The sequence below is a fragment of the Protopterus annectens genome, chromosome 11.part0 (genome assembly GCF_019279795.1).
Source record: "Protopterus annectens isolate FY-2018-M chromosome 11.part0, PAN1.0, whole genome shotgun sequence".
NCBI lineage: Eukaryota > Metazoa > Chordata > Ceratodontiformes > Protopteridae > Protopterus > Protopterus annectens.
Window position 1 is genome coordinate 1055983983 of NC_056745.1, and position 16166 is coordinate 1056000148.

Sequence of the window (16166 nt, forward strand, 5' to 3'; positions counted from 1 at the left end):
ATCATGAAGGGATTCACATCTAGATCAGGGGAGGTCATCGTGCCTCTTTACTCATCCCTCATCAGGCCCATAATTGAGTACAATGCCCCTTTTGGGATGTACCTTACCAGACACCTGCAGCAACTGGAAAGACCCCAAAAATACCTCACCAAGAGGCTCAAAGGGCTCAAACAGATGCCATATTGCCCGGTTAAAGAAACTCCAGCTCTACTAAGTGGCATACCGCCTGCTCAGAGGCGATCTGTGCTTGACATATAAAGCCATGTCCAACCCGGAATTAATGGACATGCTGCACCTCAGAAAATTCAAATCCCATCGAGCTACGAGCTCGAGAGACTTGAACCTCAGCACTGAAATAAATAGGACATGCTGGAGAGACAGATTCATAACCCAGAGGCTCCCTTCACTCTGGAATAAAATCCCAGTCCAGGTTAGGCAGAGTCCCTCATTGACATTCAAGAGGAATCTTGATGAGTGGATGGGAGATCGTAGGTTTACCCCGGGTATCACTTCTGTGTCACTGTTAGACAGAGGCACAGTATACTAACCTCAAAAAAGGGCATAGCAAAATTAATTTAAAATGGGTGGCGAAAGCCAAACACACTCTGGCTAGACTTATAAATGCCCTAGGGCAGATAGCCTAGTATGAACCTATGAAGATGCTGCTTTGAGACCACAAGCATTTGTACATGTAACACACCACAGTGCTCTGTCTATGTTAGAATCCAAGAGGGTATATGTACTTGTCTAAATACGAACAGACAGTTCATGCAACAATCTGGCTAATTCCTGCAAATTAAATCCTCAGCATATTGTATAAGATTTCTTCTACCAGGAGCAATGCACCATACAATTAATATGGAAATCTGCTAAAGAAAAGAATAAACAATATTTTTCTTCTATTTGAAATTAATTTTTATTATTTTACGATTTATAACTGTGCCAACCGCATCTAATTAGACTGTATAAACTGAAAATATGTTTCACATTAAAGACAGGTGAAAGCTAAGAGTGCAGACTAACTCTAGCCATTAAACGAGGAGCACTGGTTATCGTTCTATTATAAAGATACAATTATGAATGTCTCAGGTGTGAGCTGTACTAAGTTACATTGTAGTTCTTGCACTTTCCCATTCAATATGTATACTAATTAAAATACAAAGCTGACATTTTTCGTAAAATATATAAATCTTAGAATAGCAAATGCTAGAAATAAAATTTTATTTATAAAACCACACACTTTTAAGAACATTAGCAAAAATCTGAGTATGATTTTCCTTTAAAGTAGTTACTCAAACTGTATCAAGTCCAAAGCAGAATGCAATGTTAGGTGGGCAGTATACACACAAAATCTTAATATCTAAAATGTAAATACATACACCATATTCTTGTGGACAGAAGCGGATCTGGCAGATTTGAATGGAAAAAATGGCATGGGATCGGGAACTCTGGACGTTCATTTGAGTACTGGCGGTAGTACGAGACAAAGCCCCCAACTTCAGACACTGCAGCATCTGTAAGATAATGAAACAATATTATATGACAAATGAAAGGCCTCTGTACACAACTCTGTAGATAAGAGGCAGAAACTGCATTTTACACAGATTCATGACACAAAAACATTTTCAGCAACCTTTTATTATATCATAACATTAAATGAAAATAGGAAAACTATTCAGAGTAATCATACACAAATACAGTATGTGCAAATGTCAAAATAAAACAGCAAAATCTGTAATAATGTAATCTGCATTTTAAAGGAAAATGTCTCAATAGTAATACGGAAATATGGGCTTCGAAGCAAAGTGATACCTGGAACCACTCAGAGCCTCTCATAAGAAGCAAATAAAGAGGAGAAGGAAACCACATCCTAACCAATACAGCTGGTTCTACAGCCTTTGGAACATACACTGGAAGTCCAGTTCTGCCTAGTCAGTACTCTTCCAAGCCTTGCACCACTTCAGACTCTCTCCACTAAAGAGGTGACTTTCTGTGTCTCTACAGACAATTTCAACTGCTAGTGTTTAGGTTGTCCAAATTAAACTGTCTACAATGAACAGAACTAAGGCAAAACAAAGGGGAGTAAATGAAAGGATGATGCTGGAAAATGCATGCCATTTGACCACAACTCTTAATTTTTTTTGGGGGGGGGGGGTCTCAAGATACTACAGTACACTTGATTTTCTACTTAACACAATGTGCCTCACTAAAGTGGAAGGAAAATCGCTATAGCATTTAGTAAATTAAGCTGCAAAACACACACACATTTTCATACAATTGCTTAATTAAAAGAAAGAAAAAAAAAGAAGTACAGTGTTCATCAAATACTCTTCACTTACAAAAACTAATTGCTGAATTAGGCTCAGGCTGCAAGAACAAAGAGTATTCAACTACAGTCATGTTCTTTACTGTTAAGGATCCCCTACTCCTTGTACATTGACATATCTATAAATTTGAAGACCTCTGAAAGCAAAAGGTTGAGTTCAATCCTAAACAAAGTGATACTGTAACTGGTATCTGAGTCACAGTCTACAGTCTGAATTGACAGCATTTTGAAGCGTCAGTATGAAATGAACCCACCTTCCCAAATTAGGATTCACTTCACAATGATGAAAACACAAGCAACAAATCAGAGTATCTATGAACTGGAAATCACAACCAGAAATAACAAACTTCCAACCTTGCCACAAGAAAAAATGAATCGTGCACAAATACAGACTTACTAACACGAAACTGAAAATGCAATGCAATTTCAAAAAGACTGACTAAGATGTAAATTAAAAAGCATCCAAAGTGCCTTTTGCTGGTGGAGGGAATTATCTCTCTCACATAAATACACATGTGCACACAAACCCCCTTACTTTACAAAACTAATCCTTTGGGTCGCACAACTATAAGCCAAGAAAGAACTCCCTGCAAGGGCCAGTCAGTTTTATCATGCATTTTTCAAGTTGTTGGACAAAACTATACTGACTTTTGACTTTACAGCATCATATCCTTAACTATATAGAGTACCCCCCAATTATATGTGCTAGTGACAGCAGGATGGAAGAGCAGCATACACACAAATCAGGGGGCTATCTACCAAAAATTATTATGGCTAAATAATACTTTGTTTCGATTTCACTGATGATCTACTTTTTTTTTTTTTTTTAAATATTGCCAGTAATAACCTAAGGTGTTGACAAGATGCCAAGTCACAATCTACTTCCAAGAAAGTACTAGACAGAAAATGAGAAAAATGGTCGCTGAAACAGTCGGTCTGAATAAAATTCAGTCACTACTTAGTAATTATACAGCAATGATCCCAAGAAAGAAGAAATATGGAGAACCTGAGAGAAAATCATCCAAACAAAGGAGAAGTGAAAACTCTGGATGGAAGGAATACTGCAGCTGATCAGCTTTGTTATAGCAGATGGCTTGCAGTAATTTAAATAGAAAAAATAAATCAAATGCACTTAAAGGCATTTAAAATAAATGAAACAGAATATATCAGCTCAAAAAGTAAAATGCTGGCAAAAGTAGAAGGCTTAAACTTAGCTATTCAGATGAACTGATAAAAATGCAAAAATCAGAGGTTGAAATGAACAAAAAGCTGTCTGAGTATGATATTTCTCAAGGAGAAAGGTTTCAAAAAATTAAACTTTGGAAGGTCAGAGAAAACCTGAGAATTTCCGCAGTACCAGAGAAACTGGAAGGAGCAGACTGTATTAATTACATGAAAATATACAAACACCTGGACTGGTGTTCCACATCAGAATTTAATTGAAAGAGCACACTGTGTACACGTTCTTTACCTGGCCATGAGAAAAAAAAAACAAAGCCAATATTTGTAAAGATGCAATCATACCTGCAGAAAGACCTGATCCTGACAAAAACTGTGTAGAAAGGACGACCATTAAAAACTGGAGACAGAGTACTTGTGGAAAATGATTATTCACTGCCCACCATTCAAAACAGAGTTCATCCCAGCAAATAGGGAATGTTGAAAGACAGCTTCTGAATCCAGCTGTTTTCAGAATACTTTTTTTTCCTGGAGGAGAAAAGACATTTTTGATACAAAACAGGTTAAGGAAGAAATAAAGTTTATCCAACAAAGACTAAACCAGCAAGCAGAATGGGACCCTGCCTCTCACTCTTCTGACAACAAAACCCATACAGACTCAAGGAAAACATTTGAAAGAGGAAAAAAAAAAGACAAACAATGAATATAGGAATAAGGGTACCATGGACTTTGAGACTGGTGTTGGAAGATGAGATAATCAAAAAAATGATGAGCAACATGGAAATCCGTGAATAAATTGGGACTATAAAGCATCAATCCCACAGAGTATTGAAGCAGATGTGTAAAATATGGCTTTACAAGAAAGTGGTTGAGAACTGGAATTTTGGTGCCTCTGTTAAACATGTGTGTACACTGTAATGTATACACCTAACTTTTGACGCTGTTTAGAAGAACACTGAAGAGAATGAATAGTAACTTAACAAAACACTCTTGCTCTTATTAATATTTACGTAAAAATCATTACACAAACTGCATGTTGTATTGTAAACCAATTTTACATGTTGTGCATTTAGGTGAATTTTAAATGTACGATGGAAAGAGTTATCAATGTCTGTTGTACAAGATAAATCACGTATTTTATCTATACGATATACAAGCTTTACACTGTAACAAGCTAAGAAAGGCAAGTCAATACAATCTTGGGATGCTGGGGTGGAAGGAGCAGTGTGAAAGTATATTGACATATGCAGAAATAAAATAGTAATTTCACCTGGTTTAACAAGGGTGATGTCTAGATAAATGTCCTAGGTTTGAGCTAAATAAAAGTTTATTTGACACTGGAAATGGTAGGTTGCTTCACTTGCAAAGTTATTAGCTTTTTTTCCCCCATTACTAAATACACTCTGTGGTAGACAAGAAGTATGCAAGCAGTTGACCAGATATGTACATTGTGTTCTGAGTGAAAATTACAATGATTCCTTCAAGGATCTACAAAGGTGATAGCCTTTTTTTCTTATCGCTGTTTGCTTTTATTTGAAGACCAGCTGTCAGCAGGTGCAAGCAATTAATTTTCAGAGTTCTGAGCACTCTCTGCTAAAAGAAATGTGAAATTAATTATGATAAAGTTAGAGGATGATGAGGCTCAAGAATTAATAACCAGTACAGGAAGGTATGAGATAACAGCTGTGATGTACAACAATCAACAGGGAAGCATCTAGGAACAAACAGTATTCTTCTGAAACTTGGAAGTTAGAAAGGAAAAAAAAGTGATAAAGATCTGGAAAGTTTTGTTTAACAGTATATAAAAAAAAAGAGTGGAAGGGAGGGGAGGCACCAGCATCGTGGAAAAAAAAGTTGTTGTAGCTGTATTACCAAAGTGGAATATCCTTCAGACCCACATTTATTTAAATTTTAAACCATGACTATAAACTGTTTATGTGTATATTAGACAACAGAATGGCAAAGGTATTGCCAAAATTGATAGTCATACAGTGGATATAAAGTGTACACACCCCTGTTAAAATGTCAGGTTATTGTGATATAAAAAAATCAGACCACAATAAATCATTTCAAAACTTTTCCCACCTTTAATGTGACCTATAACCTATACAATTCAATTGAAAAACAAACAAATCTGTTCGGGGGAAAAATATAAAAAATAAAAAAAGTACAATAAGCTGGTTGCATAAGTGTGCACAGCCTTAAACTAATACTTTGTTGAAGCACCTTTTGATTTAATTACAGCATTCATTCTTCTTGGGTATACACCTGCCATCAATTAAAGATACTCGGATTAACCCCAAATAAAGTTTGGCTGTCCTAGTAGGATTTTCCTGACATTTACTCAGTTGTCTGCTACAGCAAAAGCCATGGTTCACAGAGAGCTTAGAAAGCATCAAAGGGATCTCATTGTTGAAAGGCAACAGACAAGAGAAGTGTCAAAAAATTTTCCACAACACTGGATATACCATGGAATGCAGTGAAGACAGTCATCAAAAAGTGGAGAAAATTATGGGACAACAGTGATGTTTCAAAGAACTGGACATCCCTCCAACACTGATGAAAAGACGAGATGAAAACTGGTCAGGAAGGCTGCCAAGAGACCTACAGCAACACTGAAGGAGCTGCAGGCATTTCTGGCAAGTACTGGCTGTGTACTACATGTGACAACAATCTCCCGTATTCTCCATATGTCTGGACTATGGGGGTAGGGTTGCAAGACTGAAGCCTTTTCTTACACAGAAAAACATACTGGCCTAGCTAAAATTTGCAAAACAATACATCATGTCTCCCAAAAGCATGTAGGAAAATGTGGTATGGTCTGATGAGACCAAGGTTGAACTTTTTGGCTACAATTCCAAAAGAGACGTTTGGCGCAAAAAAACACTTTGCATCACCAAAAGAACACCATCCCCACAGTGAAGCATGGTGGTATCATGCTTTGGGGTTGTTTTCTTCAGCTGGAACGGAGCTTTAGTCAAGGTGGAAGGAATTATGAACAATTCCAGATACCAGTCACTTCTGGCCCAAAACCTTCAGGTGTCTTCTAGAAAGCTGAAGATGAAGAGGAATTTCACCTTTCAACATGACAGAAGGTAAAGACCAATCAGATCCAACTTCATATCTCCAAATCAACAAAAGAATGGCTTCACCAGAAAAAAATTAAAGTTTGGAGAGGCCCAGCCAGAGCCCAGACCTAAATCCAATAGAATATCTGTGGGGTGACCTGAAGAGGGCTGTGCACAAGAGATGCCCTCGCAATCTGACAGATTTGGAGCGCTTTTGCAAGGAAGAATGGGCAAATAGTGCCAATTCAAGATGTGCCATGCTGACAGACTCCTGCCCAAGAACACTGGATGCTGTAATTAAATCAAAAGGTGATTCAACAAAGTATTAGTTTAAGGGTCTGCACACTTATGCAACCAGCTTATTGTACATTTTTCCCCCCAACAGATTTGTTTTTTTTTTTCAATTGAATTGTACAGGTTATAGGTCACATTAAAGGTGGGACAAGTTTTGAAATGATTTATTGTGGTCTCATTTTTTTTATCACAAAAACCTGGCATTTTAACAGGGGTGTGTACATTTTTTATATTCACTGTAGATCAATGTAGTCTTGTGAAGAGGAGGCAGACATTTGATAACACTTCCAAAACCAAAGCAGAACTGTAAAACACTGGAAAAAAACACCACACTGGAACAGAGAGCTAACTTGGGTTGACAACATTAAACAGAACAACGATGACCCAGGGGGAAGCAAAGTTTTTTTAAAAATTACTGCTACTGTTGGCGGGTCTTACAGCAAAGAAAGCATTCCACACAGTCAGCTGAGATTTGTACGAATAGAGCAATGGAAACATTTACATTCCCTTATAAGAATATTAAAGTAAATTACAGGGATATGGGAAGGATCGGCAGCAAGAATGAAGGGGGGTGTGTGTGTGGTCCTCACCAACAAGCTGTGTTTGAACAGAGGAACCAAACAGGAGCGTCTTTTATTCCCTTTCATTTACTTTATATTTGAAGTCATTTGCAAAGACAATAAAGGACTCAAAAATCCAAGGATATAACTGGTATGGTAATAAAGAAAAGTCAGCATTATTTGCAGATGATATCATTTTATACTGGATAAATCCAGAAAAGGACATTTCAATGTTGCAAAACACTGAGACTGATTCAGTTCTTTCTGGGATACAAAATTAATGAAGTCAAAACAAAGACTACAGCAGTAATGTATCCACATGATAAGATGAAATATTTAGGTGTATGGATTAAAAAGAATTCTGTTATGACTAAGGATATATGGGAAGAGACTAAACAAAAGACAATATAAAAAAACAAGAAAAGTCCAGTTGTGTAAAAACTTTCCATAAAGTACAGTTGTGTCCCACTTACAATAACTGTATATGTTCGAGTAGATCAATGTTGCAGTAGTAATCTGTGGGACTTTTGTCATGCAGAAGCGGATGACCGGGCTGATTCCAAGATTCTTAGCATCACCCAAAGCCAACAGATGTCCAAACATCTGGGTATATGAAAGGAGTCTGTTTGGTGCTATATTCAGGTCATTCTAAGCCAGGAAAGTAGTTTGATGCCAGAGGACAGCATGACCTTCCCAATTGCATGGTCTTGGTACTGAATGCAAAAGGGAAAAAACTAAGGGAAAAAAGTTGATATGAGCCAAATGGACAATAAGAAGCATAAGGAGACAAGGTCCATACTTCGATGAGGGGTAGGAGAAAAAGAATGAGTACTGCAACACTGATCTACTTGAACATATAAAGTTATGGTAAGTGGGACACACCTATGCTATGTTCTTTGTAGTCAATATTGTAGCACTAATCCTTGGGAAGTTTACCAAAGCTGCTTTGAGGGTAGAGGTGAAGTAGTATTTCTGGGAACTAATATTTTGTAGGATGGCACATGTAAACTCTGCTGTGGCCCTGGATGTCTCACCTAAGTTGTAATGTTTTGTGAAGGTGTGAACAGAACTCCAGGTGGCTGCCTCAAGGATTGTTTGAGTGGGCACTCCTTTGAAGAAGGCAGTGGTAATTGCACCATGCCTGGTGAAGTGAACTCTAATGCAGCTTACAGAACCTGATGTAGTTTGTAATCCATTTTAAGATGGTTTGCTTTGATACAGGCCTGCCTTGTTTTCCCCTCTACAAAGGGTACAAACAACTGGTCTGCCCTGCCTGCAGTCTTTGTTCTGCCCAGGTAGTAACTGATCTGTCTATGGACATCCACTGAGTGGAGGATTTCTTCTGCCTTATGTGGATTTGGGAAGAAAACTGGCAGACGCATAGCCTGGTTCAGAAACCACCCTGGGCATAAAATGAAGGGTTACTTCTGAGGATTACCCTGGTCCTTGTGCAAGACCGTGAAAGGCTCCACACTCATGAGAGCCTGCAGTTCTGAGACTCCTCTAGCTGAAGTGACAGCTATAAGAAAGAACGTCTTCCACTTCAGTATCTTGAGGGGAGCAGTGGCAGCTGGTTTGACGGGCGATAGGGTTAGCTCTTCCAAAACGTAATTTAAGTCCCATGCAGGGATACAGTCCCTCCTGGGAGGTCTTAAGTGCATCACCTCCCTCTCTGAAGCAGTTTCATGTGCGGGTGACAAAAAAAGTGGTGGAGCATTCTGCAAGCAAGCTGAACTTGCTGAAGCATGAACCTTTATGCTTTAATAAGAAAGACCTTGTTCAAAAAGGTAAGACTGGTTTTGCAAAACTGAATGAATGTCTGCTTAATCTGGAATAGTCTGTCTGTTGGCTATGACACAATATAGACTGTCTTTTCCATTTGGCCATGTATGATTTCCTGGTGTTTAACTTTCTTGCCTCCTTAAGAAAAGAGATAACACACCCACAGGATAAGGCATTGAGGTTGGTGTCATGGCCCAACCCTCCAGGCAGCTAAATTGAGAGATGTCAGGCTGGGGTGAAAAAACAATCCCCTGATTGGGCTGAGAAGGCACGTGCCCTTTGGGAGCATGCAAAACCTCCCTTGCTGATAGTGAAGAGCAGACAGAGCAAATTTTGTCTGGTTGTTGGGGGCAACCAGAATCATGCTGGGTCTGTCAGCCCTGGTCTTGCTGAGTACCCTCAGAATCAAAGGTAATGGGAGAAAGATGTACAGGAATTTCTGGCTCGATGTGGGGAAGAAAGCATCTATCTGCGAGACTCCCTCTTATTGGGCTCTGGACCAGAACCTCAGAAGTTGTCTGTTCTGGGGAAATGCAAAGACGTCTATAGACTGGATTCCCCACAGTGTAGTATGATCACTTCCCTTTTCAACATCCATTCATTTGGGTCTAGTAAGTCCCTGCTCAGGGAAAAAACTAGAATATTGCTATGGCTTGATATATATACGATGCAGTGAGAGTGATCCCCATCTTCTCAGCCAGCATCCAGATCTAACCGGTAAGGCTGCACAAGAGATAAGACAAAGTCCCCCCCATTTATGTATCACGACTGTTACTGTCAATGCAAATTTGCAGGGTTCCTGGACTCAAGTGCGGTCAGAAAGCTTTCATGGACAGAAAGAATTCTAGCATTTTCTTCAGATTGATATGCAACTGTCTTCTGTTTTGGGGCCCAAATACTCTGTACTCTCATTGGACCTAGGTGGCCTCCCCAAGTTACGTCTGAGCTGTCTGTGGTGATGGACTTGTCTGCCTGAGGCAGTATAAAAGTTGCTCCTGGGTTGTTTTGTTAGTGGATATCCACCACAGTAGCTCCTTCTTGAGGAATGGGTGCAAGGGAAGAAGGGTTTCTAGGGGTTGAGGAAGTTGTTCCCAGACATTTTCAGAGACCGCTGGATCTCCCTCATGTGAAGCTTTGATAAAGGGACCATTAGGATACATGAAGTCATGTGCCCTAGGATCCTTAAGAACTTTCTGGCCAAAATAAGTTGTTTTTGTAAGCAAGTGATTCTAGTACTCTGAGAGGAAGACTATCTTGTCCCAAAGGAGGAATGCCTCCTGTTGAAGTCTATCACTGCTCGTAGTAGCAGGATCCTTGTTAGGAGAGTCATCTCATACTTTATGTTCGGCATGAGACCCATCTTTTGGAAGCAGTCTACAAGGCATATGGACGGAATTTAAGATTTCTGAAGTGGACCTTCCTTGGATGAGGCAGTCATCTAGCCAGGGATAGATTTGCGTCCCCAGTGTTCTGCAATGTGCTATTAGGGGAGCCAAGCATTATGTGAACACTCTTGGATGGTAGAGAGCTCAAATGGTAAAGCACAAAACTGGAAGTGGGAGACTAAGGCTACAAAGTGTAAGTATTTTCTGTGGCTGAGAGCTATAGGTACATGAAGGCAGACATCCTTTAGGCTGAATGTAACCATGGAGATGTCCTGAAAAAGCATGGACAAAAGCTTTTGCATAGTAAGCATCTTGAATTTTGGCATGTAAAAGAATGTGTTTAGCTTGTAGAGATCTAGGATAGGTCTCCATATTCCTTCTTTACTTAGGACCAGGAAGACTCTTGAATAAAAACCTTTACTCTCTTGATCTGGTAGAACTGGTTGTATGGACCCTTTCCCTCAGCAAATTGTTGATAATAGGTGGCAAGAGGTCTTCCTGATCTTTTGGAGATCTTGGTATGTCCAAAAGGGAGGGAGGGGGGCATGCCTGAATCAGATAAAGTATCCCTTTTCTATAATGCTGAAAACCCAATCTCTCGTGATGGTTGCCCACCTGTTTAAGAAGAGGGAAAGCCTGCCTGCCAGGTGTCTGGGATGGAGAAGGGTTAAGGGGGAAAGAAGGGGTAGTAAATAGTCCCATCCGTTCTCTGTGCTGGGTGTGCTCTTTTGCAGCACCTAATTTCTGTAGCTATTCTGGGTGCCATCATCTTGACTGTCTTTGTCTTTTTCCATGGGGATGCCTCCCCTTGTCTGCTTTAGGTGTCAGGGCCAAGGAGTAGAGGGATAGTTTCGGCTGTATCTCAGGGTTGGGGACAATTAGAATTATTTAACCATTTTAATCTGTTTGCCTTTTTTTGTATAGTTTCTTGAAGACTTTTTTAGCTAGGGATATGAACTCTTTGTCCAGTGGGGTATCCAGTAACTCTGCTTTAACCTGGTCTGACAATAGCAGAGTTCTAAGCCAAGCATGTCAGCGTATAACTGATTCTGTGGCTGCTACCCTGCAAGAAGCTTCTAAAACTTCATAACCCCATTTCAATGAGTGCCTGGCAACCTGTCAGGCTTTTCTAGTAATATCCTGCATCTCCTTGTATGAAGTTCTCAGATATCAAATCCAGTTTTGTTAACATTTTGTCTTGAAGTGATTCTTAATACTTTACCATATGAAACTGACAATTTAATGCTCTCATGGCAAGAGTAGCAGAAGTACAAGTTTTCTTGTCAAACCTGACAGGAGTCTGCTCTTCCTGTCATTAGGTAAAAGGTACTGGGATAGCACATTGGGATCCCCTTTAATAGCTTCACTGGGGAATACTGTGGGATCAGCTTTAAGATTTTTGTAAGTTCATAGGTGTGTACTAGGCTAATGGCCCTGGGGCCTTTACAAGACTAGCCATAGGATTACCCTGGCATAGTGCCACCCAACCTGTCAGGTTTTCTAGTAATATCCTGCATCTCCTTGTATGAAGTTCTGTCAGATATCAAATCCAGTAGAGATGTTTGTGCGAGTCAAGTACCCTGAAAAAGCTATCTGGTTTACTAGGAGCAGGTATAGTAGGGAATCCAGGTGAAGGGCTATGTCCTCAACCACATCATATATCATGATGTGTATCGAGGGGATAAGACAATGGGCGAGCAGAGGGTAAGCTTAGTAATTCCCTATAGTGTGTCAGAGCTTGGGAAAACTGCTTGCATAAAATGAAAAAAAGCCTTTTACTGGGAAATCAAATTGTTCCAGAAGGAAAGGTCTTCAGTGGGGAGGCAGAAGAGAGAAAATTGGCAGAATCCAAATCAGGTTAGGTATGGCACTGCAAGTAACCTGAAGAAGGGAGTTTTCCTTCATCTTCAGAGGATGAGGAGTCTTCCTCCACTGGGAAGGCTATATCTCTAGTCCTTTTGGTCACAAACTTCAGAAGTCTGCAAAGGTTCACTGGCTTTAATGAAGACCATGAATTCTACGCAATCTTAACCAAGTCCTGGACTTCTGCTTGTGGCATGGAGTCTGAAGGCAAAGGCGAGGCCATGACAGGAGTATGTTTCAGTTTTAATGGTGATTTAATATCATGGCCAAGGGATGCGATCTGAACCAGACTTCGGAGTGAACGTGAGTACTCCTTGCAGAACCACTTCTCGGAAATCAGAAGCTAATGCCTGCACTGCTGTGTCAGACTCAACTGATGTATCTGCAGTGGTGGTAGTTGTGAGAAGGCCGGGCACTATGGCAACTTCCTGAGGGATTGTGCCAGTGGGTTTCAGCCTAGTATTCACTGGTCCCGGGGACTGTGAACGTGCCTCATCAAGGTCCTCAGTCGAATTAGTGGTAGATAGTCACTTTTTTCTGTGGATTCCGAACCCCCGGGTTTTTTACCTTTATAGGATCACACCAGCAGTCTCTGGAAGACTAGCAGAACCTGCAAAAGATGGGGGTTACAATCCTACCAAAGAAACTGATGAGGATTCTATAAATGCAGTGAGCACCTCGGACCTACATTCAATTGCTTTTGCATGGAATTTAGCACAGTCAGGAGAACTTAAGGGATGTTGTAATGACAGTACAGTTGTACAAGAACTTACCATAACAGTAGATATCCTACTAATCACTGTTGCAGTATTCCATCCTACCCTCCAGCCCCCTTTTCTGCAGCTACACCCCTCCTAGCTGACCAGTCTCATCTCTCAATAATCTTCAGGAAGCTGGCTAGGAGATGGAGTGACAATCCACACTCTTATGTCCATCTTTAAAACCCAAAGCACACGAGTTGAGGTCATGTGTCAGACGTATGACCTAGGGAAAGTAAAGCTTTGGTACCCTGGCTGGACAACCCATTCGTCAGGGATACTGCAACAGTGATTCAGTCAGGACATCCTGAGTTCTTGATTGTGGATACAGATAGTAAGATATAAACAGTGAAAATGTTTTTAGTTCCTTTAGTTTAATATTCAAGGTGAGCCATATTTTTTCAGTAGTAGGAGTTGAGTGAATTTACATATTCCCCAAGATATAAAAACTAGGCTAGGCTAGACAGAACATTTCACAGGAACATGTACATTTAACTGAAAGTTTTGATATGCATCCAAAAACTTTTTCAGATGCCAATAATAACCAAAATAAAAATGCAGGGTAATGAAATAAAAATGAGATACTGGTCCTTTCCACCTATCTGTTGAAAAGAGCAGAATTTAAGGAATGGGTTAGTGGAAATTATTTGGGAGTTATTGGAGAAGATAGAAATTTCTTCTGAAAACATTGCAAGGGAGTGCAATAAAATTCAAGTGGAGTTTTACAAATAGGATCAAAATAACAGAGAGAAATGTTTTAGTATTACAGTGCAGGGAGAACCTCACAGAACAAAGGGAGCAACTGCAGAATGCTAAACAGAAAATAAGGGATCACCTCGATAATGTGCATGAGTTTAGAAAGACTGCAGATAAGCAATTGTGTTATGATAATTCCACAGCACAAACATTTTTAGCACAACTCAGTCAACAGAAAGTTGAAAGCGTTGTCGCCAAAATTATGGAGCCTATAACAAGAGATCATGTAGAGGTGCTAGAAATATTTCAGAAATTTTATGAAAGTCTGTATGAAGCAGAGAAATATGGAAATCAAGAAAAGGTACAAATGAAAATGTTTATGGAAGAATTAAATATGCCATGGTAAGAGGTGAATTACTAACAGGACAGGAGGAGAGGAGATAAAAATGGCAATGTATAACCAATCCAAAGGAAAGTCGCCAGGAAGAAATGGTACCCCCATGGAAGTTTGGAAGCTAGGAGGAAAATAACTGATTAAGATCTGGAAGGATTTATTTAACAGTATTTTAAGAGGAGGAGAAGCACTAACATCCTGGAAGAAAGTGCTGGTCCTACAGAGGGTAAAGACCAATCAGATCCAACTTCATACAGGCCCCATTTCAATACTAAACCACAAGTATAAATTGTTTATGTCTGTAATGGCTAAAAGAATGGCAAAGGTGATGCGAAATTTGATAAGATATGCATCAATGTGTTTTTGTGGAAGGAAGGCAAACATCTGACAACATTAACAGAACAGTGACAATCCAGAGGGAAGCAGAATGTAAGAAAGTACCACTCTTGTTGGTGGGTCTTGATAAACAGAAAGCATTTGATAGAGTAAGCTGGGAGTTTATGAGCAGGGCAATGGAAGCATTTGCATTCCCTGATAAATTTATAAAGTCGCTTAGAAGGATATAGGAGGGATTGGAGACAAAAATTAAAGTGGGTAGGTTCCTCTTTGATAATTTCTGTTTGAACAGAAGAACCAGGCAGGGATGTCCGCTTTCTCCTTTGTTATTTGCACTACATTTGGAACCACTGGCAAAGAAAATACAGAACTCAGAAATTCAAGGATACCACTTCTATTTGTAGTCAAGAAAAGAATTTGCAGATGATATTGTTTTACATCTGATAAAAACAGAAAATGACATTTCAGTGCTGTGGAACATTTTGAGACAGCTTCACATATTTTCAGGATACAACATAAATGAAGCTAAAACAAAGACAATAGCTGTAAATTATGCAACCACAAACTAACTGGTTCGGCAATATCCATATTTATGGGGTCATGACAAAATAAAGTACTCAAAAGTATGGATTAAAAAGGATTCTGATGTGACAGCTAAGGATATGTGGGAAGAAACTAAACAGAAGATAATACAAAAACTGAAAAAATGGAAGTTCTTTTACATGGCTGTGGATAGCAAGATACAAGCAGTTAAAATGTTTTAGTCCCTTTAGTTTTACATACAAGTCAGGGATATTTTTATCAACCAGAGGAGAAGTTGTGGATAGCAATTAATCTGGGAGGGGAAGATGGCAAGAGTCAAGTGGGATAAACTGATTCTTCCAATAGAGCAAGGCGGTTTGGGACTACCTGACTTGAAGGGGTATTTTAGAGCTACACAGTTAAGCCACACATAGCTCAAGCAGAAACCTATAATTCAAAGTGGAAAGGGATGATTATGAAATGGGGGAAGCTCAAGAAACAAGGAGACTGGGATTTTGGAAGCAGATCCTTAACAATAACAATAACCATACAGAATATTATATTCATAAAGCAGCAGAAACTATTCTAAGGAATCAAGAAAGGAGATTTTATCCTATGACCAAATGAACACATCACCACAGCCACTATAAGATAAACAACCAGTACTCAAAATGCTTTCTTGCACTCTGACATTTTGACAAACTGCCTTCAAGAAGTTAAAACATTAATACATACACCTGCCTATATATACATACGAATTAGAAAAAAAACACATACTCCCATATTTTACACTTTCCACATGATTTGTTCCATACTCTAAAGCTATTTCTACAAAATTAATGGGGGGACTGCCAAACTTACTTCTGACCAAATTTTTTTTTATATTTCTTCCTATTTTATAAGTAATTTTTAGCACCTCATTTACCCATTGAGAGAAATCTTTCAAAGAGGCTATACATTCCCAACAATATTAAAGCTGTCAACTATTTTATAACTCAAAACA

The 16166-nt window shown here is 39.3% G+C and overlaps 1 protein-coding gene across 1 annotated transcript in view; it reads right to left on the reverse strand.

The window, feature by feature from the left end:
- The window catches only part of LOC122815023 (kinesin-like protein KIF21A), a 354809-nt gene that overhangs the window by 100108 nt on the left and 238535 nt on the right, over positions 1 to 16166 (reverse strand). Inside the window, exon 5 of the mRNA XM_044087275.1 lies at positions 1380 to 1514. Coding sequence (XP_043943210.1) covers positions 1380 to 1514 — 135 coding nt within the window. The remainder of the gene's footprint in view (positions 1 to 1379; positions 1515 to 16166) is intronic.